This window comes from Lasioglossum baleicum, chromosome 3, assembly GCF_051020765.1.
Source record: "Lasioglossum baleicum chromosome 3, iyLasBale1, whole genome shotgun sequence".
NCBI classification, from domain to species: domain Eukaryota; kingdom Metazoa; phylum Arthropoda; class Insecta; order Hymenoptera; family Halictidae; genus Lasioglossum; species Lasioglossum baleicum.
In genome coordinates this window covers 19,242,905-19,267,622 of record NC_134931.1, presented here as the reverse complement: position 1 = coordinate 19,267,622, position 24,718 = coordinate 19,242,905, and the positions used below count along the sequence as shown (strand labels likewise).

General features: G+C 35.1%; 4 protein-coding genes across 7 annotated transcripts; 2 read left to right on the top strand and 2 right to left on the bottom strand.

The window, feature by feature from the left end:
- The first annotated feature begins 508 nt into the window (after positions 1-508).
- Positions 509-17,020, top strand: LOC143207249 (rabphilin-3A). Its single transcript, XM_076420463.1, is given in 13 exon segments — positions 509-595; positions 933-958; positions 1,035-1,164; positions 1,341-1,455; positions 10,843-10,909; positions 10,997-11,135; positions 11,257-11,733; positions 12,642-13,126; positions 13,190-13,374; positions 13,645-13,904; positions 14,007-14,153; positions 14,936-15,194; positions 15,197-17,020. Coding segments are annotated over 13 exon segments (2,553 nt in total). The 3' UTR covers positions 15,373-17,020.
- Positions 3,327-6,954, top strand: LOC143207583 (glutathione synthetase). Of its 2 annotated transcripts, XM_076421243.1 has the most exons (6): positions 3,327-4,003; positions 4,154-4,560; positions 4,879-5,271; positions 5,839-6,058; positions 6,187-6,544; positions 6,638-6,954. In XM_076421243.1, the coding sequence occupies exons 1-6, from the start codon at positions 3,366-3,368 to the stop codon at positions 6,797-6,799; spliced, it is 2,178 nt and encodes a 725-aa protein (XP_076277358.1). In that variant the 5' UTR covers positions 3,327-3,365; the 3' UTR covers positions 6,800-6,954. The 2 variants fall into 2 exon arrangements, with proteins under 2 accessions (XP_076277358.1, XP_076277357.1); XM_076421242.1 differs by lacking the exon at positions 4,879-5,271.
- On the bottom strand, positions 17,011-19,758 carry Eif2bepsilon (eukaryotic translation initiation factor 2B subunit epsilon). 2 transcript variants are annotated; one of them, XM_076421241.1, is made up of 3 exons: positions 19,347-19,758; positions 18,768-19,275; positions 17,011-18,569 (listed from the first exon to the last, which is right to left on the bottom strand). In XM_076421241.1, exons 2-3 carry the CDS (start codon positions 19,026-19,028, stop codon positions 17,331-17,333), a joined length of 1,500 nt encoding a protein of 499 aa, XP_076277356.1. In that variant the 5' UTR covers positions 19,029-19,275; positions 19,347-19,758; the 3' UTR covers positions 17,011-17,330. The 2 variants fall into 2 exon arrangements, with proteins under 2 accessions (XP_076277356.1, XP_076277354.1); XM_076421239.1 differs by having other exon boundaries at positions 18,768-19,758.
- Positions 19,759-20,191: 433 nt separating this feature from the next.
- Egh (beta-1,4-mannosyltransferase egh) lies at positions 20,192-24,180 on the bottom strand. 2 transcript variants are annotated; one of them, XM_076421245.1, is made up of 3 exons: positions 23,826-24,180; positions 22,537-23,345; positions 20,192-22,278 (listed from the first exon to the last, which is right to left on the bottom strand). In XM_076421245.1, exons 1-3 carry the CDS (start codon positions 23,842-23,844, stop codon positions 21,724-21,726), a joined length of 1,383 nt encoding a protein of 460 aa, XP_076277360.1. In that variant the 5' UTR covers positions 23,845-24,180; the 3' UTR covers positions 20,192-21,723. The 2 variants fall into 2 exon arrangements, with proteins under 2 accessions (XP_076277360.1, XP_076277361.1); XM_076421246.1 differs by having other exon boundaries at positions 20,194-22,278; positions 23,854-24,177.
- Positions 24,181-24,718: the final 538 nt, after the last annotated feature.

The window sequence follows — 24,718 nt, the reverse complement described above, 5'->3', positions numbered from 1 at the left end:
AACTGTAGAAAATGTACCCAGCTCCCCTACTGGTCGGAGCTCAAACTAATTTCGAGGTCAAATCCGGATCTACACCACTCTATACCCCTCATTGGTGCCTGAAGGGACGCTCAAAGAGGATTAGAATAGAATAGATTAGATCTAATCCTCTTTGGGGACGCTAACGCATGGCAAAGTATAGAGGATCACGGAGGTGAAAAGGAGTACGGGGATACAGTACACCGGTCGAACCAACGGCAGCGCTGGCATCCACTTCTACCCATAGACCACGGTGTATTATAAACATGGAAACATGCCTCCCATGGCGGCTGATCTATCTCACTCGCTCACCGATAGTTGGTGGGGGTGCAGCGAGCCAGTCACACACACACAACTCTCACTTCTTACGCACTCCTTACTTTCATTGGGCGAATCTCTCCCCACCAACTCGTCAATTAGAAAGAGAGCGCCTTACGACCACAACAGGCTCTCTCTCTCTCTCTCTCTCACACTTTATACCTCGCCCGCCATGGCAGGCTTCAACGCTTCGTACAGGCTACGCAGTCTATCTTGGTCTATCTCTATAAGTCTATGCCTACACGGCTACACTATACAAGTACGCAGTCTATAGCACGGTGCACCGTGGTCTATAAATAGTCTATACTAGTCTATAGTCTATTCAGTCTATTGTATATTCCTATATCCATGGTCTATTGTATGTATATGTTGCGAATTGCGAAGCATGACCGGGAGTTGTTTGTAAAATACAAAATATTCAGTTTTATTGGTAGATTATACAAGATACATACAAATATTTTTATATGATATTTGTTTCTACATAACACTTGCATTACAAATCTATTGAATGTAATATTAAGTGAGATGAATTTGACCGTGATTCAAAGATGCGTTTTATTGCACTGCAAAAGCAATATCAATTCTAATACTTGTAGAAAAATAACAACAACTTTAACATCATGTAATCCAATATTAATTAGATCTCCGTCTCTTATAAAATCAAATTTGCAATATAACCGTAATCATTTTTTACATAGTAGTAGAATTCGATATGAATTAGCTAAACCTGAAATTAAAGTAATTCAAAACAAGAGCGACAACTATTCTGCCCTCCAACTAAAGAAGAGACCTAAAAAAAGACCTTTTCCAAAGAACGAAGAACTTGGTGTAAGTAATCGATAAATAATACAAGTAGACGATATTTATTATAACAATGCGTCACGATAGTACTAAAGATATTAATACGTATACGATAAAAAATATATCTTGCATATTTTATATTATTTATACAATGATATAATTCAATGAAATATTCTGAATTATGAGGGCTTATTCATTTATAGGAATGGAAAGTTAAAGCGTTAGCTACCGCGGAGGAATATAACTTGGAAAATTTAGTACAAGGCCTTTCGGAAGAGAAATTATATGTACCTGATACAATATGTACGACGACTAGCTGTAAGTATAACATTTCTATGTTTAAAGCAAAAATTTATTACGAGAATGATATAAGCATATTTATTATTCGTTGATGCTATAATACATTTCGATAAACTTATACCAAACAAAAAGTTATTACGGTTCGTCGAAATTCAAATTTTCTAAGCGATATAAATTTATCTATTTTTTCTATTGGAAAAGTAATGTTTATATCATTCTAGAAATTCAGGCAAGAAATGTGTGCCGATATTCATGCAGATTAAATGTTTCAAAATGAAAAACAGTTGACTTGGACCGATTTGAATGTGGTCCTTTCAATTTACAAATTACATGAAATTTTCTATGCTATTTATTTAACTTTATCTAAATAGAAGGTTAGTTTCGAACATAACCAATATGTGAGTTATCTTAAGAGAAATTTAAAATCACTAAATACATATGGGTACAAAATCCATATGACGTATATTACATTATCTACCTACACATGAGAGTGCATATTTATTTGAGTGATTTTTCAGTTGAAACCTTTCTAATAGAGCATATTTTTTTACATATCATAACCTTTTTGTCACTGACAAGCATGGTGTAATAACACACACTTGGGAAATTGGAGCTCCGGGAGTCGATGACGTACATACATATGTAGAATCGGCTATCCGCGCTATCGTGTTTCGTTCGGCCGACGGGCCCAAGATAAAAGTCTGCTCTATCGAGTGGTATAGGGCGATTTTCCGCTGGACCCTTATTTTTTGAGACAAATTGAAAGATATCTTCAAAAATTGGTGTAAAAGTGGTGTCTCTCCGTCTTTAATGATTGTTTAAACATGTTCAAACAATCATAATGTATTAATATTGGATATCACTGTATTCGGGAAAGTCTACAGAATCTTTTGCTGTAAAGAACAATTCAATATCTTTTATAATAACATCACAATATTTGTTTAAAGTTGAAAAATATGTTTTTTTTCAAAGCCATGTTTCTCAAAAACTGTGTGTATAGGAGAAAAATTAAGGAAAGATTCAGAATCAGCGCACAGAACTCTATAAGAAGGACTCAACAGTAATTAGGGAACATAAAGTTGAAATTTGTTGGACACTGTAATTAGACAGGAAATCTAGTACCTTTTTCTTGTATATTCTAGTACGAAATATTTTTGTTCGGTGGAGACCCTGGGCCCGACCAGACCTGTTGCATCGACGGGCCGTTCAAAGCAGTGCTTTGATTGTGCCCAAATTTTCTCGCGCATCCGCGGCAATTTCAGCCACAGTAACGTAAGCTTCTCGATAAAATGGGGTCCCTTAAGCACTCCGCAGAATTTTTAAAAATTTATATGATTTGATTCTGAAAAATGAATGTATAACAAGTGTATTTGTGTATATTTTGTAACTCGTAGGACACGTCCTGGAGTCTTTTTGTCCGGTAAGATTATTTCGGTACATTCCCGCCAATATAACTGCCTCAGGGGCCCTGAGTCAGGGCTCTGGCCGCTCTGTTACCTAATAGTAGATACGTTACTGTTCTCTCGCGCCTGTGCGAGAAAATTTGGGCACAATCGAAGCACTGGTTCGAAGTTCGAAGCACGATAGCGAGGATAACCGATTCTAAATACGTTATCGACTCTCAAAGCTCCAATTGCCGAATTGATATGACGCGTGATAGAATGTGGTTCGATAAAACGTGATTCGATTACATAAACTACACACATATTTGATTATAATAAAAAATTATTATAAAACTACTTCTATAATAACTAATATAACTATTTCTATAAAACTATCTCTAGAATAATAATAATTATAATAATAATTTACATAAAACAAGTTTTGAAAATTGTGTAGGTTTAAAGAAAATTATAATTTAGATTTCAGAGATTCAGTAAGATCTGTAATTTAAGGGGTTGCTCGAGAGATTTACAATAATAAAACAAATGAATATGGACTCGATACTTTACCCACCTGTTTCGGAGAAAGAATTAGAAGAATTAATAGAGAAAGCTAAAGATTGGGCACTCGTGCATGGAATGTGTATGAGGCCGAAAACAAATTATAATAAAAACATCTTACAATTTGCGCCGTTCATATTGATGCCGTCCCCGTTTCCAAGAAAAGAGTTTGAGAATGCATGTCAGATACAACCGAAATTAAACTTACTTATACATAGGGTGGCACAGAATTTTAACTTCTTAAAGGAAACATTAGAAGAAACTATAAAAGCTGACAGTTTTACTAGAGAGTTATTTAAAATCTGTGAAACTGTAAATAGCGAAGGAGGATCTGCGCAAAAGATATCTCTTGGTATTTTACGCTCCGATTTAATGTTAGATACAAAATGTCCAATCGAAGACACGCATAATAACTCCATTCCATACTGCTGTTGGAAACAAGTGGAAATAAACACGATCGCTTCTGGTTTTGGTTGGTTAGGACCTGCTTCCACCAAATTACACAAATATATGTTAACGGAACTTGGTTGTCACGAAAAAGTAAAAAATTTACCAGAGAATAATGCATTAAAAACTATATCCTCTAGTATGGTAGAAGCATGGAATATGTACGGCGATCGACAGTATGTTCGTAATTCATAGTGTTCATATTCGGTTACGTTTTAAAGATGAAAATATTAAAAAATTAATAAAGATTTAACGATAAAAATATTAAACATTAAATGCAAACGAATGTTCATTGTAATAAATAATTAGCATATAAATGTTTACAGAGCAGTGATTTTGTTTGTTGTCGAAGATGTTACGTACAACATATGCGATCAGTATTTTCACGAGTTCGAAATTAGAAAACAAAATCCAAATATCAGAGTAATTCGTCGGAATTTAACGCAATTAGCTGCTACAGCAAAAATGGGATCCAACAAAGAATTGATAGTAGATAATTATAACGTAGCCTTAGTGTATTATAGATGTGGGTACGAACCTGGACAATATCATACAAGAAAGGAATGGGAAGTAAGATTACTTATAGAGAGATCTTTAGCGATTAAATGTCCTACTATTCAGTATCATTTAGCAGGCACAAAAAAGATTCAACAGGCTCTTGCAATGCCTGGGGTCATTAATAAATTTCTAGATAACGAAAAGATATGTGCCGAAGTTAAAGAAATATTCACTGGTAAGTGAATCTACTGAAATATAATAATAATAATAATTTTATTTCCATACTTTTACATAAACGTTTTTGGAGTTTTTACAAATACTTCACATAATACTTAATAATACACCTCTCTGTTGAATCTACAATTATAACTATGACTTTTTCTAATTACTACATATAGTTTCTTATATCTTTTATATTATCATTTATTCATTTTGGCATTGTTTGTTTTTATCCTGTTTTTAATTCACTTTGCTTGCTTCTCTTACCCGTGATAGAAATAATATTTGATTATATTGTTGACTGCAAAATATTGCATTGTACTGTTTTGTACAGAACATTACGCGTTAGACTTTAATGAACATGGAAATGCAGCTATAGAAATGGGAATCGCAAATCCACATCGATTCGTACTAAAGCCTCAACGAGAAGGAGGCTGCAATAACAAATACGGATTGGATATAAAATATTTCTTAGAGTCTGTGAAATACAAACAAGACAGGGTAGCTTGGGTACTTATGGACAAAATCTACCCTCCGATTCATAAAAGTTACATGGTTAGACCAGAATATAATGCAACTGTAAAACCGCAAGAATCAGTTTCCGAACTAGGAATATTTGGTATCATTATCGCTGACGAAAATAATGTACATGTTAATAAACAAGGTGGTCATATGTTGAGAACTAAGTTAGCCACTGCTAACGAAGGTGGCGTAGCAACAGGATTAGGCGCGTGCGATAGTCCATTTTTGGTTGATTAAACGACATATGTATCTAAAAACCTTGTTAAGAACATGTTACTATATCGTTCGTCAGGTAAAGTACTTTAGTAACTTAAAGTAAAACATTTTGAACCGATATTGTAAGTTAAAACCATGTTTAATCAATTTGTCTCGCCTTCCTGTATAATATTAATCGGAATATTAATCTATTTCAATAGAAAAAAACAGTAGGATAAATTTCTACAATTATATAGTGCTAGAATTGTATAATTAATACCTGCGTGTCCTGCGTAGTTTATAGATTTGACTATGTCATAATATTTTTTAAATATTTGTATTAATTACAAGGATAAGGTAAAAACAGACTTTGAAGATATTTATCGACATTTTTTTCCACTATTTTATATTGTAACGTTATCTGCTTCTATTACTGAAAATATTGTTTAGCGTCCAATTAGCATTATATATTATGTGTAGCACTATGCGTACTCTGAGAAAAAGTTGTTAGTATAATGCCAAAAGATTAGTAAACGTTGAATTATTTTGTTGTGCTCTATTTAGATTATGTTTTCAGCTTTACCAGATGTCATACATGCAACGGCAAAGTATGAAGTAGAATTTGAACCAAGGGAAATCTTCTTTTTTCGGGAAGGTACCGTAGTGATGTGGAATATCACCGATCTCGAATATGGCAACATATTGAAATTTTTAAAGAAGTACGAAGAGAATTCTTATACAGACTCTGTAATTCGATCGGAGTGTGAATTAATGACGTACGCTTACACGGATAGCGGGTAAACAAATTTATATGCTTTATCGCTGTAGTGTAAAAACAAAATTCTCTCGATATCCAATTAATTTTCTACGGGTTTTATATGGATATTGCAATTTATGAATTTTTTTTTTGTATAATTCTCTGCAGGAAACAAAGTCACATAAAAAATGGAAATTTTATGTTAGCACTGGGAGCAACAAATCTAGATAAATACACATTTTCAAATGCAATTGCGCAATCGGTGAAATTAGGTATATGGGAAGCATCTTTAGACAGTTACGTAGATTCTATAGAATTTGTTACCGAAGACTTAAAGTTTGGCAGAAAGCTTACGATAGATCAACAGGAAGTATTGAAAAAACAGGGAGAATTATTCGCATTGAGACATTCGATCAATTTAAGTTCAGATTTATTAGATACTCCCGACTTCTACTGGGAAAGAGACGACTTGGAAATTCTATATCAACAAACATGTGCATATTTCAATATCACTAAACGTACAAGAGTAAGTCATCAAATTTAAGATAACCGTTGTGGTAAAGAATATTTGTAGTTCTTAAAAAGATATACCGAAGATTTACTTAATTTTATATCACAGGTTATTAACGAGAAAATAAATCATTGCGTGGAGCTTGTTGGAATTCTATCTTCGCATTTAAGCGACCGTCATCATATTCGTTTAGAATGGATGATTATTATTCTTATTATGGTTGAAGTTGCATTTGAAACGTTACACTATATCGACAGATATTTGTCTTAACGGTGTATACAAAATAATTGAAACTCGATCGATAGTTAATTAATTCATTAATTATACAATGTGCACATTTATAAGAAAAAGATGTAAATATGCGTTACAAAAGAAATTAGATATGTAACACTTAATTATAATGTAATATAGAGCATAATTTAGTACATCAAGTAACACGATTTCTCATTTCTTATTTAATTACACCTACCTACTTAATCGTCGACATTTTTAAGTACCTTTTTCTATAAACAAAAAAGTGAACTTTTTAAACTACGAAAGATTCGTTAAAATTCATATAAAATTTAGTATCTCTCGATCTAAAAGCTTGAGAACTTTAGTCGGCTAAATTCTTTTGATATCTGACGTATATGTATACATACACGTAAGATTCAGCCGACGCAACGGCTACAAAGCATAGCACGTCAATAATTGCAATATAGGACAAGGACATACATTTTTCTCGATACGGCGTTTTCAATTATGTTTATTGTTATTAGCGTATAATCGAAATAATTGCTCAGACATTAAATATATTAACATCGTGGCTTTTTATACAATGTTTTTCTAATTCAATTTTTATTGAACATAATATTACACGACACCTTTTTAACTATAAATATAATTTACTTACGCGACGTTCTTTTAATCCGAATCTTCTATAATTATATGCTGGGAGAGGTAATAAATACATATATAGATAGATAGATAAATTATTCGAATTTTTTTATTGCTAAAATTCTGAATAACTTGTTTATTTACTTAATTAATTCGGACATATCAAAGATTTATAGCGTTGGTCAGTTCTAGGTACATTATTTGATTTGGAAAATAAATCAATGATTTCAGTGAATTTATTATTATACAATAATATAAATAACATGAAAGCAGTTTTATTTGAATTGTTCTTGCTTTAAACATTTCTCCGAAGAAATATCCATATTGTAATACATGCATTTGGTCGAAGCAGTAAAAGTTATTCGAACAATCATTTTCTAAATAATTTTCTGAATGATTCGCGAATAATGTTCGAACCTAGTTGTGAAATCTTACAATTAGATATATTCTCGCGGAAGAATTTCCTAGATACATCCCTGTGAATCGCACGCATGCCACGCATCCCTCTTGCGCCTTGCGCCTGTATCGAAAGAGAAGTGGAGTCGTAGGCTAGTTTCTGCGATAATACATAGCACCCATAGCACCCACTTGTCGGCTTGCTGATAGCGTGGCAAGTATAGCTCTGTGCTGTGTGCCACTCTGTGCTCTGTCCTCTGTCCTCCACGCGAGTCACATCCTGCGAGCTGTTTCGGCATTAGCAAACACATAATCGTTTACGACGGTGACCGTCGAACAGCCTACCAGCCAATTCGATAATTATACAGTTCGGTGCGACTGCTTGCTTTTCAATTAAAACTCACATGACAGAAGAGGTTCACAAATCTCGTAAGTAGACACACAAATTACTCGAAACGACTGTTCGCTCGTAATAAGAAAAATCCTGTCGCTTGTGCCTCGCATTAGCAGTCGGATTGATAAACAAATTCTATTAACCGAGAAGGTAAAAGCTTCCCGATCGCAACGTATGTCCGCTGCTTTTTTTTCGAAGGAGTCTCGAAAGTCGTCGCTTCGTTCTTTATGATAATGATTTCTGTTGTAGCTGATGTCGAATGATTTTTTTCTTGTGCGATCATTTATGTATAGAATAGCTTAATTAACGATAACTCGTAGGCTAAATAGAGTCGTTACGCGCTGGTTTTTCATTTTTTACGATTTTGTACGATCGGATGAAACGCTTGCAATGCAACGCATCAGTTATTGATGGTAGATACGTGTCGAGTGTCGGCGTGTCGCAAGTTCCGATTGATCGCCCTTCAGCGTAGGACTTTCGCGCTCATTTTTTTCCAGTCACTGTACGACTGTACGACCATAGTGCCACTTGGTGCTACTATACTGCCACGCGTCCGAGTCCGAGTCCGATTGCCAACTATCCATCCCTTCCTCGCCCTTTCCGGCCAACCACTTTTCAACGTTTTCCCTTTTTTTGCGACGACTGTACAATATCATACAGTCATACACGATACAACAATTTTACACGAGACCATTATTCCATCGATAAGATGTATCATAATATGTATAGATTATCGTTTCCTTCATTAATTTTCTATGCATATACATATTACTGTCGTGTAATTTAGGAAAATCATTTTTCCCGATCGCAAAGATAGCATCCCTCCGGCTTAGAATTCGTTAAAATATATATACAGTATCTTCTGTACTAGTAGAATAGAAGATATTCCCGTAGGTTCTCGAACTATTCAAGTTATCCCGTAATAAGAAAATAAGCCTCGACGCAAGAATCATTGCAATATCGATTATGTGCAAATATAGACAGTCTCCTTTTAGAAACTTAAATGATGAAGATACGAATAAAATACGGGTACTTGTTGCGCTTCTGTCCCGAATGGAAGCTGTTTTCTCGAACTATGTACACCATTTTTCGGATAAACCTTCACAAAAATTCTATATTAAATATGAAAACACAATCGCGCATATGCGTCTAATGAATTGTAGTAGAAACAGCATTTGTCCCGAAAAGATTACACAGGATTTTCCTGCATTATTTCGCACCGATAACATATATATACGCAATCTAATTTTATCTTGTGCAGACTATTTTATTCAATTGATATCTTATACGGGAAACCATTGAATTTTCATAAAACGATAGGTTTTACATAATTATTCATATGTGCACATGCGTAAATACGAATTTTTTTGGAACGCTGGAAAGCGGCAATAATAAGTGGACAAAAATTGCATTAAAAATTGTATAACTTTTTAGAAATTGGTCCAAAGGACTTGAATTTTTCTAAGATGTTAGACCGGCTAGTTCGCTAGAGAATAAGTAAACAAAAATTTATTACGATTGCAATTAAACGTTTGTAGCTCATTGCAATGTTGGCCGATTTCGATGAAATTTTCGGTATGCATATAAAGTTACCGAAATCTATAAAACGCATTTTTTAAATTATCGTTACAGGCCCAGATAAAAAAGTTGACAAAACATCATTTTTTAAGATTTTGTATAATTCCTACCAATTGCAATCGTAATAAATTTTTGTTTACTTATTCTCTAGCGAACTAGCCGGTCTAACATCTTAAAAAAATTCAAGTCCTTTGGACCAATTTCTGAAAAGTTATGCGATTTTTAAGGGTGTCCACTTATTATTGCCGCTGACTGTATATAGATATAAAAAATAATATAAGATGTATACGATATAAATAATAATCTTGATTAAAGTATTCATTACACTCACGTATATACATACTACATGTATTATGTATAATGTATACGTACATATAATCATGCGCGTATTTGGATACTTTACTATACGCGTATATTCTTATCGATAAAACAACCAAAATTAATGTGCCGCAATTTTCCTGTCTGGAAGCGCTTAATTGTTGAAAAATAATTAGCTAAAGTAAACGTTGGAAGTTGGAACAAATCGTAAAAATCTCGTTAATTTGCGTCTATCAAGAAATTCCAATATGCGGGAAAGAGGAAATGCTTTTTGCGGCGAGGAATGATATCAGCGACGACCATTTCAAGGAATATCGAGTCTAATGAAGCGACTATAGTTTAAACAACTCATATTATATACACTTTTATTATATCATATAATAAATATTATTTTCCAAGATGAAAATAATTTAAGATGACATATATCTATTCTTACTTTTTGTGCTTTAAATTGCATGGATTTTTTGAAACGTAGTTTAGATTAATCAAGTAATTACAACAAGATTTTACATGAAAAAAATTCACTTTCGAGGAAGAATAATGTTAAAGCAATAATAGTTTACCGCAGTTATACATTTTAACATTTGTTATTGTTTCGATTAATAATGTGTTTTATAATCGTGCTTTCATTTATTTTTACGTATTTTCATTTTTCGTAGGATAAACTACATTACACAATGTTCATAGTATATTTAAAATGATCTAAGGGTTTCATTAATCTCTTTCTCACTAATCGCTATGGACATCACAGCAAAAGATCCAGGTAGAGGAACCAGATGGGTTTGTCCAAATGATCGTCATTTGGCATTGAGAGCAAAGTGAGTAGAAATAAATAAGATACATACATATACGCGTATTCATATTTTAGTTTGCGTCTAAATATGCTTATTTTCTTCTATAATTAGATTACGCATAGGATGGTCTGTGAAAACTGGTGCTCTAGATTCAAAATGGGGTAATTATTCGAATTCTTACGCTGCTGCTTCGAATCGTTGCGCACAATCGTTTGTCTTGTCCGAAGACGAACAACAAGCGATCATAGAGGTAAGCGCGTACTTATCCGTTGGTAAAAAATAAAAAATCTTTCAAGATTGCAACCATAATAAAATATGTACTGACTGGACAAATATTTCTATAGATGTTGTTTTCTTTATTAATATTTTAGGTGATCCAAAGAGCCGAAGCCTTGGACCTGTCGGAACAAGAACGAATCGGTAGATTAGTAGAGAGACTGGAGAACATGAAACGTAACGTTTGCATTGTTACGGGAACAAGAATGAACGAGAGACGAAACTGTAGCAGCCGTTGTTCAAATAGCGCGCATTGCGTATGTTCCTGTGCTCTCTGTAGTGAAAAATTTGGGGCTGTCCTCGGTGCGACACCGAATCTTTGCAAGGACTGTCGTAAATACATATGTCAGAAATGTGGCATAGAAACCACCGAACTTAATCCGGCATTTCAAAACACAGCTTCGACGAAAAGCGTATTGGATAAAACGACTATGCAACGTATCGTCAGACGTTCGAATAACAGTCAAAAGCAATTTCTTTGTCGGATATGCGCGGAGACCAGAGAAATGTGGAAAAAAAGCGGCGCTTGGTTTATCAAAGGAATGCCAAAGTATATTCTGCCCGAGAAAAAGGTACATACTTCGACTGTATAAGTTTATACTTGACACGATAAACAGAGCTGTGCGAGAATTTGAAACCGTCGCGTCGCACTATGGGCCAAACCGACGAAATCTGTGTCAAAATCAAAGAACTTTCGACAGAAATGAGATAGAGCGATGAAATTTTTTTAAATGAAAGCTGAAACTTAGCAGAATTTGGAATAATTATGGAGATTGTGGTACGAACGTTTTTTTAACCTTGAAAGAATTCGTTAAACCTGCACAATTTCAAGAAAATTGTGGTTTTTCCAATACCACGCGCGGAAAAAATTTTTTTTTAACATGCGACACATCATTTCCCGTAGATTTTTTCACGCTGATTTCAAATCTGGTTTCAAAATTTGTCTACGACCTCAGGATTTTGCAAGAAATCGATTTTTGTGAACACAACTTATGAAATCATTTTTTCGTTGAAATGATTTGGTAACTCCCTAGTTTGTGTGAAGGAATATTGTATTCTTATATATAAAACAAATTAAAAATAATCATAATGAAGTATTTGAACGTTTACTTAAAATCAGCATGAAAAAATCTACGGGAAGTGATGTGTCGCATGTTAATAAAAATTTTTTTCCGCGCGTGGTATTGGAAAAACCACAGTTTTCTTGAAATTGTGCAAATTTAACGAATTCTTTCAAGGTTAAAAAACGTTCGTACCACAATCTCCATAATTATCCCATATTCTGCAAAGTTTCAGCTTTCATTTGAAAAAATTTCGTCGCTCTATCTCATTTCTATCGAAAGTTCTTTGATTTTGACGCAGATTTCGGTTTGGCCATGTCGAGAATTTGATTCGAGATCAAGGCCGAGATTTTCAAGTTCTCGCACACCTTTGGCAATAAGCGATCGATCGACTAATCAAACGTATCGATACATAACAGGAGCGAGGATGGTCGCGGATAGGTCACAAACAGATGACTTGGACAGTTGGGGGAAATAAATCTCTAGAATTAACAGATCCCCATGATTCTTCTTCGGACGAAGAAGTAACGCGGCTTTCGCCATTCTCGAATTCTGTTCAATCGACTAGCAGCGTATCGAAAACATCACCGGGACAACGATCCAACGATTTATCATCGGTTAATAATCGTGAAGAATGTTCAGATCGATTAGATAGGTCTACTCTTTCAATTACATCGCAATGCAGTCGTGTTTCACCGACTTCCTCGGTTGCGAGCCCGCGATTGCGAACAAATGGTAAAACCAGCCAAGAGCCTCAACTCGAGCAACGCGTGTCCTTCGAGGATGAGATTGTGAATGAAAAAGCGAAGAAATCGAACAATCCTAACGACGGGAATAACGATACTCGTAGAATAGAGTTCAACTCGTACAATCAATTAAAAAACTCACAGGTACAATCTCTCAGGTACGTAAGAATGATAAACAAAAGAGTAGAAGTTTAGCTGATATATCGATTAACGCATTGCAGACGGAACTCGTCAACGGTTCCAACGGAACTGGGAACGACAATCATTCCAACGGAACAAATACTAGAACACGTTCAAATCATAGAGAAACGCATGGGTCAGGACGTAAATCGATCTTGCTTAGAAAACGAGAACCCGCGCAGCAACAATCGAATCGACTCGTCGCGCCTGCAAATGTCGGAGCACGGTGAGTAGAACAATAATTCTATAACGAAGCAGAATATACTTTGTCTTTTCTATACTAGCTTGTATCGTATTGTCGCCAGAGGTGGGCGAGAACCCGAAATTTGATTCGGGATTCTCCGGAGTCCCAACTGCATATCCGTCCTAACCAGGATTTTCGGGTTTTCGCGCATATCTATATGCATACATAGAAACAGCCCAATACTTTTGATACGTATGCGTATAATTGAATACACGCTTAAAGCTTAACGGTACTATATATACGGTTCCGTAGGGGTGGAGCAAAGTTATGGAACTCTAGAAATCTCCTTGCGATACGACCCAGCGGTTCAGTGCCTCCAGTGCAAAGTGGAACGAGCACGAGACTTGCGACCAATGGACATTCATGGTCTCGCCGATCCGTTCTGCAAACTGAACATATTACCGGTAGACCTAGTTGCGAGTACGAAACGTCTCCGGACAAAGACGATTCGCAAAACGCGGAATCCGGAATTCAACGAGACTCTAAACTTTTATGGAACGACAGAAACAGACGTACGAACAATGCAAATTCTGTACACTAATACGACACAAGAATTGTGTCGAACGTATCGATGATATAGGGAACGCGAGAAATTAATGATTGTTTCGTGACAGATATGGAATGGCAAAACGCTACACATTCTGATACTCCAGGACGATCCGGCAGGCCAAGACTTTCTAGGAGAAGCTAGGTTTCCCCTGCACGAGTTACAACCCCGTCAAACAAAACATTATAATGTCCCATTACAAGATTATTATCCAGTATGTACAATCAATTTCCTCTTTTTCTTCTATACGTGTTACGCATTGAACGTAAATGATTTCAAGTATTGCGGTTATTGCTAGAGGTGTGCGAGAACCCGAAAATCTCTCAATCTAGTTCTTGCTATTTTATCCCTTGGCAGTACCCAATATTTCTAGCAGCATTTCTCAAGCCTGTTGTCACGCGACCCAACGCATTCGTTTCTAATGGTACATACGTGGTACATACATCTTATCAAATTTTTAACAACTTCGTTGACTAAAGCCATTGCATATTATAGCAACGTTCTGTATATTTTTATCGAAAGCGTTTCAGATAACCTTGCACTAAATACTACAATTTCATTTTCCATTCTTCTCACATTGAACATATGAAGAAATGTAAAATTAACGATTCTAAATAAAATGGGCTATCGATAGCTCTATCTGCTGTTATTTATCTTCGATTAATTCTCGAACTCGTAACAATACATTCTACGAGAACTTTTTCAAACAATTGTATAAATTCACCGCTTCCTCGATCTTGGTGTAAGGCGTAAGATATTGTATACCATATATATATATATTTTATATTTCGTTTCTCGGGGCCCATAGGTTGAGGATCGCTAATTTATATTTATAGTATACTACAGTTTATATAAATTGTTCTTCTTCGCGTTTGGAGCAAGCATTATTCTAATGTCTCATTATTATTCTATCGTGCCTTGAAATTTTCGCGACGGCCGACTTGACTTACATTATTGCAGACACTAATACGATATAAGAGCTCGACGTTGACATAGGTGGACAACGACGAAGCCGCATGGGGTGTGTTTTCCAGTGGATGGGGAAAGATCGAAGTGACTCTACGTTATTGTACAAGACGCAGAGCATTGACGGTTCAACAAGCTGCAAACTTACTTCCAAAGGATAGCAATGGATTTTTCGACCCAAATGTCAAGTTGTGCCTTATAGGAAATCTAACGAACAATCAAAAACAACGTGTCTTCGACTATTCGATTGCACGTATCACGGGCAGAAAGTTCATGTCGGAGAGAATCATAGCAATTCACAGAATACAACAGTCAAGTGGAAAATCTTAAATCCAAAATGGAACGAAGAATTCATTTTTAGTACCCGATTGACAGATCTTAGAAAACTCGCATTTCACGTTACAGTGTGGGACAAGGACTTCGGCAAGAATAACGATTACCTTGATAAAAATAATATAACCCAGTAATCAAAATCAAAAATGCTAGATTCGGGCCGTGGCACATAAGCTCGCGTGGGCTTGTATTCTTGCCTCGGCAACATTTTTAGGCTGCGCTCACAGTGACTCCGATATCGGCCGATTCGCCGACGTTGTGTCTCTTTTTCGCGCGCTCGAAAAAAGAGACAGATGCGTCGGACGTCGACCAAATCGGCCGATATCGGAGCCACTGTGAGCGCAGCCTAAGAGGACAGCACGGTCCCTAATTTTAGCAAAATTTTTTGCATAAAGACGTTGTGATCAATGCAACTGTAAAGAAAATGGTACGGCAAGGGGTTAAGAGGGAAGAAATAACATTCAATTTAGTTTCTATCTCTTGCAATTGATGCAAAACGTAAAACGGTCCCTAAAGCTAGGGACTGTGCTGCTCTCTTAAAATGGAGCGAGCATGTCAAAGGCAGCTTGTGCCGAGATGGTGCCGAAGCAAGAATACGAGCCGACGCTACCCAGATAGCACACCGGCTCTATTTTGGCCGGGCCCCTGTGCGCGCCCCTGTGCGCGCCACTGCGCGCATACCACCTGCAGAAACTCGAGCCCAGGGCCTGCAGGCCGGACCGGTAGTCTGCCCATTTGTAAGGGTGCGGGATTCGCGTTCTCATTTCGTGATAAAACAAACACGGGTTTTTTCAGTAGTCAAGAACGCCAGATAAAAGATCAATCTAGGCAGTAATCGTCCTCAAAACATCTGCCACATTCATGCGACCCGCCCTGTATACCGGCATCGGCCTGATTGGCCACATTAGTGGGACCGTGCTGCTCTCTCAAGAACAGGCTGAATCCCGGCCCGGCCTGCAGGCCCTGGGCTCGAGTTTCTGCAGGTTGTATGCGCGCAGGGGCCCGTCCAAAATCGATCCGCCTGGGCCTCGAGCAGCTCCAAGCGTTGTGTTGCCCGTAATCTGCAGGCTGGGCCAGGTGGCAGGCTGTGCTGACTGGGTAGCTTATGTGGCATCGCCAGAATCGAGCCATCGTGTGCTTCAAGCAGCTTCGAGCGACGTTCGGCCAGTATAATGCCCGTTAGGTGGCCTCCGCACGCTGGGCTCGATTTCTGCCTCGACAGGCCTGGTTGACTGGGATATATAATACAACATAGAATGTGTATAAAATAAAATGAAAATGCTCTTTTAAACACGATACCAAAAACGCATATATACACCTATTTATACGTAACAGGATAATTATTATTACAAAAATAAGGGTTCGACAATTTACGATTTAGTAAAATTATAAGAATAGTTATTATATTAGCATTATTGTACTAAAATGTTATATTGCATTCATATGCATCGTATTGTTATTATTTAGGTGCGGACTCGAATTAAGTTGTAACAGCAAAGGAGCCCGATTAAAACATTGGATGCAATTAAATTTCCAGATCATCGGCACCAAGCTTGGCACAACTTAACAGATATACTGTTTTCCCCACAGAATAATCATTTATATATTTCCTCTTTTTAAACATGCCACTTAAACAATTTTAATAAGGTTACTATATAGTTAATACACGCTATAATTATAATATACAAAATATAATTTATTTACACTTGATCCGTATTATTGCTCAAAGTGTACTACCACAAAAAAACTAATACAACAATAAAGACATTACATTAAATAAAAGGTTTTTTATTTTCTCTTTTAATTTTAATGTCCGATATTACATTGAAAGGTATTCTTTCGAGAAAGCAATAATAAGACTGTAAATCATACGCGCGTTTTTAACAAAAACACATATTTACATTGTGTTTGTGATAGCTTATGCAATCTCAATCTACAATAATAATAACAAATCCAGCATTAAATAAACTTGAGAAAACTTTTTCAAAAGAATTTTTTGTTGTAAACAAGGTGATACCGAGATTAAAAGGTATAGATTTTATACAGTCTTATCTAAAATTTAATTAAACACAATCGAGACTTCGATTTTTATTTATTCATCGCTTTCGCTTGCGCTAGAATCTTCTTCGGCTTCGTCCAACCATCGAATAAACGGCTCTACCGCGACTATGAGTTTATTATTCTGAATCTCGTTTGTACCATAATCGCTGCATCTATACCATTCCAAAATCTTTTCTTCCGACAATACGTCTTTATCGTAAAAAAGATGTAATAAATGTTGTAAACATGGTAATAATTCTTCGGTCGAAGTAGCAACTTCTTCCATCGCACGTAAACAGTCTTCTTGAGCATCTTCTGTTTTGACGTAGTTTAAAATGATTGGTTCGAAATAAGTCACCATAATTCTCAAGTGTTGCTGATAGTTTTGATTATTCAAAGTTTCATTCTTTTCCGAAAGGTAATGGATCGGTAAACTTAGTATAGCTTTAATCACGTTATACGTTACTTCGCTCATGCTAACGTCATACGCGTATCTTGACGAGTTTATTTCCAAAATTAAGTTGTCGCAATTTAGTTTGTCTTGGAAACCTCTTAATAAACTATCGATAACTTCGGATAGAAAGATGTGGGTATCGTCTGGGATCGGCGAATTACATTCGGAACCTGCGTTGCTGCTTGAATAGTCTTTAGAATAATCGTCGGATTCTTCTGCATGGTAATCGTTGAAGAACTCAAAATCGCTATCCGTGTCAATCTCCGATATCCTTTTAACGATAACTGTATCGTCTTTCGACTCTAATATAGAATCGACATATTCCGTTTGGTCATTGACATTTGTTCCAGGACGTACTATACATCTGTTTATTCGAGCAGCCTGTTTAATAACACAATTTGAAAATATTATACTGTTTGTGATAGTAGAGTTATCTTCGATCTTAGCATCCGACAATACGTAGGAATCTTTTATTTCTACGTTAGAGCCTATTAAACAACTCTGACCGATAACAGATCTCGTAACAGAAGTGTCGCTTCCCAGTATACTGTTCTCACAGAGCACGCTATCCTCCTTCAAAATGCAACCTTTAGCGAGCGAGGCGCTTCTGTGTTTGTAAGTGCTACGCGGCATATGAATGAAATTGTTTAGAAATGGAATAGAATTCAGCGTAAGCGGAAAACTATGCCTGTTTAAAATATCACGATTAAGAATCTGGTACGCGTTCCACGATACGATCGGTAAGCTATAATCTTCAGGATTCAATTGTTGCCAATAAATACGGGAATTCAAAATTTCTTCGTTCATCAGCACTCCTCGAATAAAGTCTTCCATTGTCTGAAATTGTATATACGTTTTATTTAATACTTGTTAACACGGAACGATTCTCAAAGCGTCGACTAACAGGACAACTAGGCAAATGACGATTCTATATGTAAGAATCCATATGTATAAAAAATGTTTTCTAAATTATTGCTGTAAAGGAATCTGATTAGCAAACTCTCAATAGAAAAAGATACACCTCGAATAACCTACTTGAAAATCAAAATTATCGGAGAACAGCGGTAGTACGGAAGGTGAACATAGATAAACATGGGTATCCATGTGGCCAGTGTTAATTTCAACTTCGTTATGTTCCAAGAACCAACTCAATTCGAATTTCACTTTCTTCTCGTCGGACCTTAATTTACTGTAGTGTAGAACCTGATTATTGGTTTTATCGGAAACCAATAAAAATGTTTCATTTCTTAATAAGGAATGGCTGGTCGAGCCAATGTTCCTCATCAACATAGTCATCGTTGCTCCTTTGTCTTTTTTCAGTTTAGAACAGTGATTGTTTAAAGCATTCGTAAGATCCGTGTTAATAAAAGTGTCTCCCCTTATCAGTATAAAATTTCCACGGATCGAACCTTTCGTATCGATATCTCTAAGAGCATCGCCCAAAGATCTGCATCCTTCCGATATAATTAGATTAACTAGTATTTTTTCTGACCACTTTCTTTTATGTACATGTACATGACTCTTTATTAAATCGATATGACAGCTACAATAAAGAAACAACTGTTGTACTCCACACTTAATCAGAGTTTCGATTAAATAATCTAAAAGTGGTACATTTATGATTGGCGTTAAGACACTTGGAAATATATCTTGCATAGGTGTCAAATTTGTTACAAAATCTTCCGAAAGAACTACCGCTTGTACAACATCTTTATCCCTCATTTTTCCACTCATTATGCTTCAAGAACTCTTCGATTGCACGAACTTAATATAGGTTATCTTAAATATAGGTTATGAAGTTTCTCAATTGTGTTTTGTATAATATGCTTGAATACAATAAAATATACAGTTATCCACCGGAAGCACTGATATATCTTTCTCTCTTCTACACCTCTAATACATGTTTCTTCCATGCATAGTTTTTGAATATAGAATTAGAAAATTTCCTCGTAACAAATATACTGAAATGTACATAACGTATATAGAGCGTAACCACCAGTAAAGTAGTAAACACTGGTAACCACGGACTTAACAATGGTAAGTCGGTGAACAGCGTAGCAATTTGCAACCATAGACAAAGCATATAATAGAAGCATAAAACCATGTCCTATAATGTCTCTTTTCTCGCGCATGCGCGACCAAAACAGTGACTATATAGGATGATGAGGTACGGTACTGTCATGTCAGGTACTGTCCAGGTACTGTCAGGTGTTGTCAGGTATCAGAGCCCTGAGGCAGTTATATTGGCGGGAATGTACCAAAACAATCTGTTCCGGATAAAGACTTCAGGGCGTTGTCCTACGAGTTACAAAATATACAGAATTTTCAGAATCAAATCATACCAATTTTTTTTAATTCTGCGGGTTGCTCAAGGTACCCCATTTTATCGAGAATCTTACGAAAAAAGGTGTCCCAGCTGGGCACACTGCTGCATGGGCAGGTTTGGCTGACTGGGAGAAAACAATCTTTTTTCGATATTTTTATTATATTATCCATATGCACAATGCCACAAATCTTTCACAAGTATTGAACTTGCTAATCAAAAATAAATACAGATATTTACATTATTACAAACTTTTTTATATCAATACAAAATTTGTTATATATACATTCTTTATTATAAATTAATTATAGTGTAATATAGTAACCTACATTGCATTAAGATTGTAATAAAAAAATATCAATGGAAATGAACATCGTTAAACATATATTTTTGACTAACTTAAACAAGTTACAAAATAACGTTTTCCTAATTAAGTCACATTTTATATTTTTTAGTTTAATTTTAAGATAAAATAGTAAAAAATTTATATATTAAAAATCCTTCTATTACAAATTAGTTCTATTACTCTCATGGGGTATATAGGTATACTATAATAATATTATACTATGTACGAATACTCTGAATATCGAAGACGGCGCAAGTCAAATTGGAAACTCTAGTAACAAATAATAAATTAGAGAAATTAAATAATATCTAGCATAAAATAAACGCATATAGATTAGTATAATTTCTTTTCGATATTATAGATACAGCTACGGAAACACAATGCGCAATATACGTCACAAATTAAATAAACGTATTCGAATGTAAGTCGTAGCAGTCGATTACGTGCATGATTTAAAGGATGTTTACGCATTCCAAATTGACAGCTTCAGACATTTTTAATGCCGCAACGTTATAAATCAAATTTGCTATGCTTTCAAAGGAAAATTTTGTAAATTCATTTACGACAATCTCTTTTAGACTTTTTTGTTAATTTAAGCTAATAAATTAATTTGAACAAATTATTTCTTATTTGATAAAATTTATCGATACATGAAGTAATTATTAAATTTCTTTCATAGAAAAATTGATAATTTTTATGATTTTTTAAAATATTAACAAAAACACAAACATCAAGTACATATCGTACGATCATTGATTATATTACCGAATTTATGCGAATACGCATAAGTAGAAAACTATGGTAAAAGAACTCGTGACATTTGAAAGAACTTTCAGTTTCTTCACAATTTGTGTTTAGTTAGATTCGGCAACAACATTGACTGTTGAGTAGAGTTCATAAATATATTGTACTGTAAATTGTAACAGAAGGTACTGAAATTGGGTGTGGATAAGATAGTTTTGTAAAAACAAGATACATATTGTAAACCGAGTCCAATTCTTAGCTGTAAGAGCGAACAAAGCAATACTGTAACTACTACTAAAATTGGGTTGACATTAAAAATTAGTGGTTTCACAACTAACTCCATAGGAATCAACGTATTAATAATTTGAATAATTATATGTATATAATATATCATATATCTATATGGTATACATTGTATATATACAAATCGATCTTTACATGTTGTATCTAAATGTTTTGAGATACAGACATATTTTTCCTTAATTAGTATTTTAAGAATAATAGTGCGTTAGCATCAATGTAAACTTGTGTTGTCATGTAAACGAATACCATATACTTTACGGGTAATAAATTTGATATTATAATTGTTTGTTAACAACATAAAATTTGTGTTTCTTCCCAAATAAACCCCATATGACAGCAATATTCTCAATGACTAAATTGAAAGGAATAGTTGATAATGCTCCGCATATGCATAATACAAATCGAATAATACCAAATCGATGCAAAGAAAATGACTTAACTACACCAAAAATATACATATAAATATTCACCGCTGCGATAAAGGCACATAGAAAATTTACAATTGCCGGACAAGTAATGGGATAAATTCCAGCTAATATCACGTTCGAAGTAGTCAAAGGCAATGTTACCCACGAGTAACAAGATATGCCTAGCAGTACTTTTTTACTGAATGGAATAGCTTTGGAATGTACAACGAGCAATATACCTTGTAGCCACCGTTTTCTTTGTTGTACAAAGTCCCATAACGTGAACGGCGATTTTTCCCACATTTCACCTTCCACGAAATTAAACGTGTAACCTTGGGTAAATGCTTTCATCGCAAAAAAGCAGTCCTCCGCGACGGATCCGTCCAATCCATTGTTAAAAGAAACATTCCTTTCCGCCACCATCTGCAACGGTAACAAGTTTTACATTAGTTTATTACCAACTAAATTTGTTGATAACGTTACGAACTGAGTGGTCGGTAACTGGTGGTACATCCGGAAATCGGATGATTCGACGAGGCTTTGTTTTCAAGAAAATCGACTTTTAAAAAATCAAGTTTATCGACTATCGATTTTCTCTACATTTTCTACTTATTTTTTTATGTAGAATCTCCCCCCCCCCCCTCACCAGTTGTACCACCAACCTGTGCAGCGAATAATTACCTGAGTAACAACATAAGAACCTTTCATACTGAAGTATGGCTTATTAAACATTGTGAATTGTAGCCTTAATTTTCCCATGTCGTCCGCTACTCGAAAGCTGTCGGCTAACGTAGTAATCCAATTGACAACATCTTCGTTCGCGTATGTAATTAATCCTTGTCCGAACTGATGTTTTCCATCCAATATAAAATTTAATATTCCAAAAATAGAATTCTCGGTCAACAGAGTTTCTTCGTCAAGATGCACAATCCAATCGTTATCTACTAATTCGTTTACTGAATTTTCTAAGCAATATTGCAAAGCACGTGCTTTGAATAAAGCGCCGCTACTCGTGCGATAATTTGGCGGAACGACCACTTCTCTAATTCTTCGATGAGGGCACAATCCGATCGGTTTATCGCTGACTACTTCGATTTGAAAATTTTCTAAACCAGATTCTATACATTTGTTTAAATTTCTCTTTACATTTTTTTGCACTAATAGAGGATAATCTCCCCGTGTTACTACTCTAATGCAAATGAATGGCGCAAGTAACGGTGAACCCTTTAAGATTACTTTATCTGGGAATGCGTTATAAATTGTCAATCCAACGAAATTAAATAATACTTGTGGTAATGAAAGAAACGTAAGTGTTCGCAGCAGATATAATGTAAATGCACCAATAAATCCATATTGAACCCATGGATCTAAATCTACGTATTTATCACTGTCCCAGCAAACTCCGCCAGAAATCAATTCAAACGTAAGTATAACAATGAATAATAGAAAACAGTGTAAAATATGCTTGGATATACCATTCAACATTATTCCTGAAAAATATAAAATACATAATTAACTACAAGAGACGAATTTCATTAGAAGACAAGAATTTAGAGTGTTAGCGTCCTTAAAACGTACGATACATTGTACGTTAAAACAAATATTCAGTGTAAATTCAAAGTTATAGCTATCGGCATCTTTTCCCGAATTACTTTGGAACAAAAATAATCATCTAATTACGATACGATCCAATATTTCCTGAATCTACAATATTTGCTAAAATAAAAGTTCATAAATTTGCTTATTTTTTTAATACAATCCGAATATGAAAATGCAGATAACCTAATCTTATCTATGTATATGCAAGGTCAAAAAATTATATAACGTTTTGACAGGTCTCAAGGATTTATTGAAGTGCACAATATCGATGATATCTACCCAAAATTGTTAGATAAATCCTCAATTATGATACCATTGGAATATTTGTCGAACGATAACATCTAATCTTCGATCAAATTCTACTGGCTTACTAAAATCCTGTGTCAACATTTCATATACCTTTTCCTTTGGAAGCACTTCTGCAGAAAAATCTTAGTGTATATTATTTAACGAAACTGTTTTTCTACCCATTGTCTGCAGTAATAAGTAAATTTACGCAATTGACACAACACCTTACAGACCGGTACACATCGAATGTACTTTCATAGCTTTATCAGCGCTGCGTTCACATTGATTTTTGTTGACTAACTGCAACTAACTGCAACTAAGTGTGACTAACTAAGAAAATGATTTATCCGAGTCCGAGGCCTGAAGTACGGCAAATTTCAAGGTACACCGCACACCGCTATTTCTTGCACAACAACATATATATAATTACAGTGTACGTAAATTTTTCTTAAACAAAAAATAGATAGATAGATATATATATATATATATATATAATTATAAATTTATTCTTTAAATTTTCGATGTAAATTATTATTTTTTATATTCAGTGACATCTACCTCCTATTGTTTTTTAAACCAAATGTATAAATTTAGTTTAGAAATACCTTATCCCAATATATGTTACAAATACAAATACTATGTATATATGTTATCTGTTTGGGAGATAATGAGATTATTGATAAAGATATTTATAGTATTGTACGAAACGTACACTGCATTGTGCACATATTGTGAAAAGTTTGATATCAAATTGATAAGTGCGTTTTGCCAAATTGAATGGCTCATCAGCAAAATATTCTGCAGTTTGTAGTCTGAATTTTGCAGAAACTGATAAAGTCCAAAGGCATCAGAATATTTTATCTCCTAACGGTGTACTGGAGAATGTTTTGTTCAGATGTCCAAGACTTATTATGGAAAATGCAATACCTTCCATTTTTTCCAATTCACCATCAAAACGTGTGCTACCATAAAGAAA

Bases quoted from the DNA above. Each gene is read 5' to 3' on its own strand.
- LOC143207583 (XM_076421243.1), top strand. From the start codon at position 3,366: ATGAATATGGACTCGATACTTTACCCACCTGTTTCGGAGAAAGAATTA. The intron at 4,004-4,153 runs GTATGTTCGTAA...AAATGTTTACAG, and splicing joins AATATGTACGGCGATCGACA to AGCAGTGATTTTGTTTGTTG. The intron at 5,272-5,838 runs GCGCGTGCGATA...TTATGTTTTCAG, and splicing joins TGGCGTAGCAACAGGATTAG to CTTTACCAGATGTCATACAT.
- Eif2bepsilon (XM_076421239.1), bottom strand. From the start codon at position 19,466: ATGAGTGGAAAAATGAGGGATAAAGATGTTGTACAAGCGGTAGTTCTT. The intron at 18,570-18,767 runs GTAGGTTATTCG...ATACAATTTCAG, and splicing joins CCGATAATTTTGATTTTCAA to ACAATGGAAGACTTTATTCG.
- Egh (XM_076421245.1), bottom strand. The intron at 22,279-22,536 runs GTAATTATTCGC...TTACCGTTGCAG, and splicing joins GTTCTTATGTTGTTACTCAG to ATGGTGGCGGAAAGGAATGT.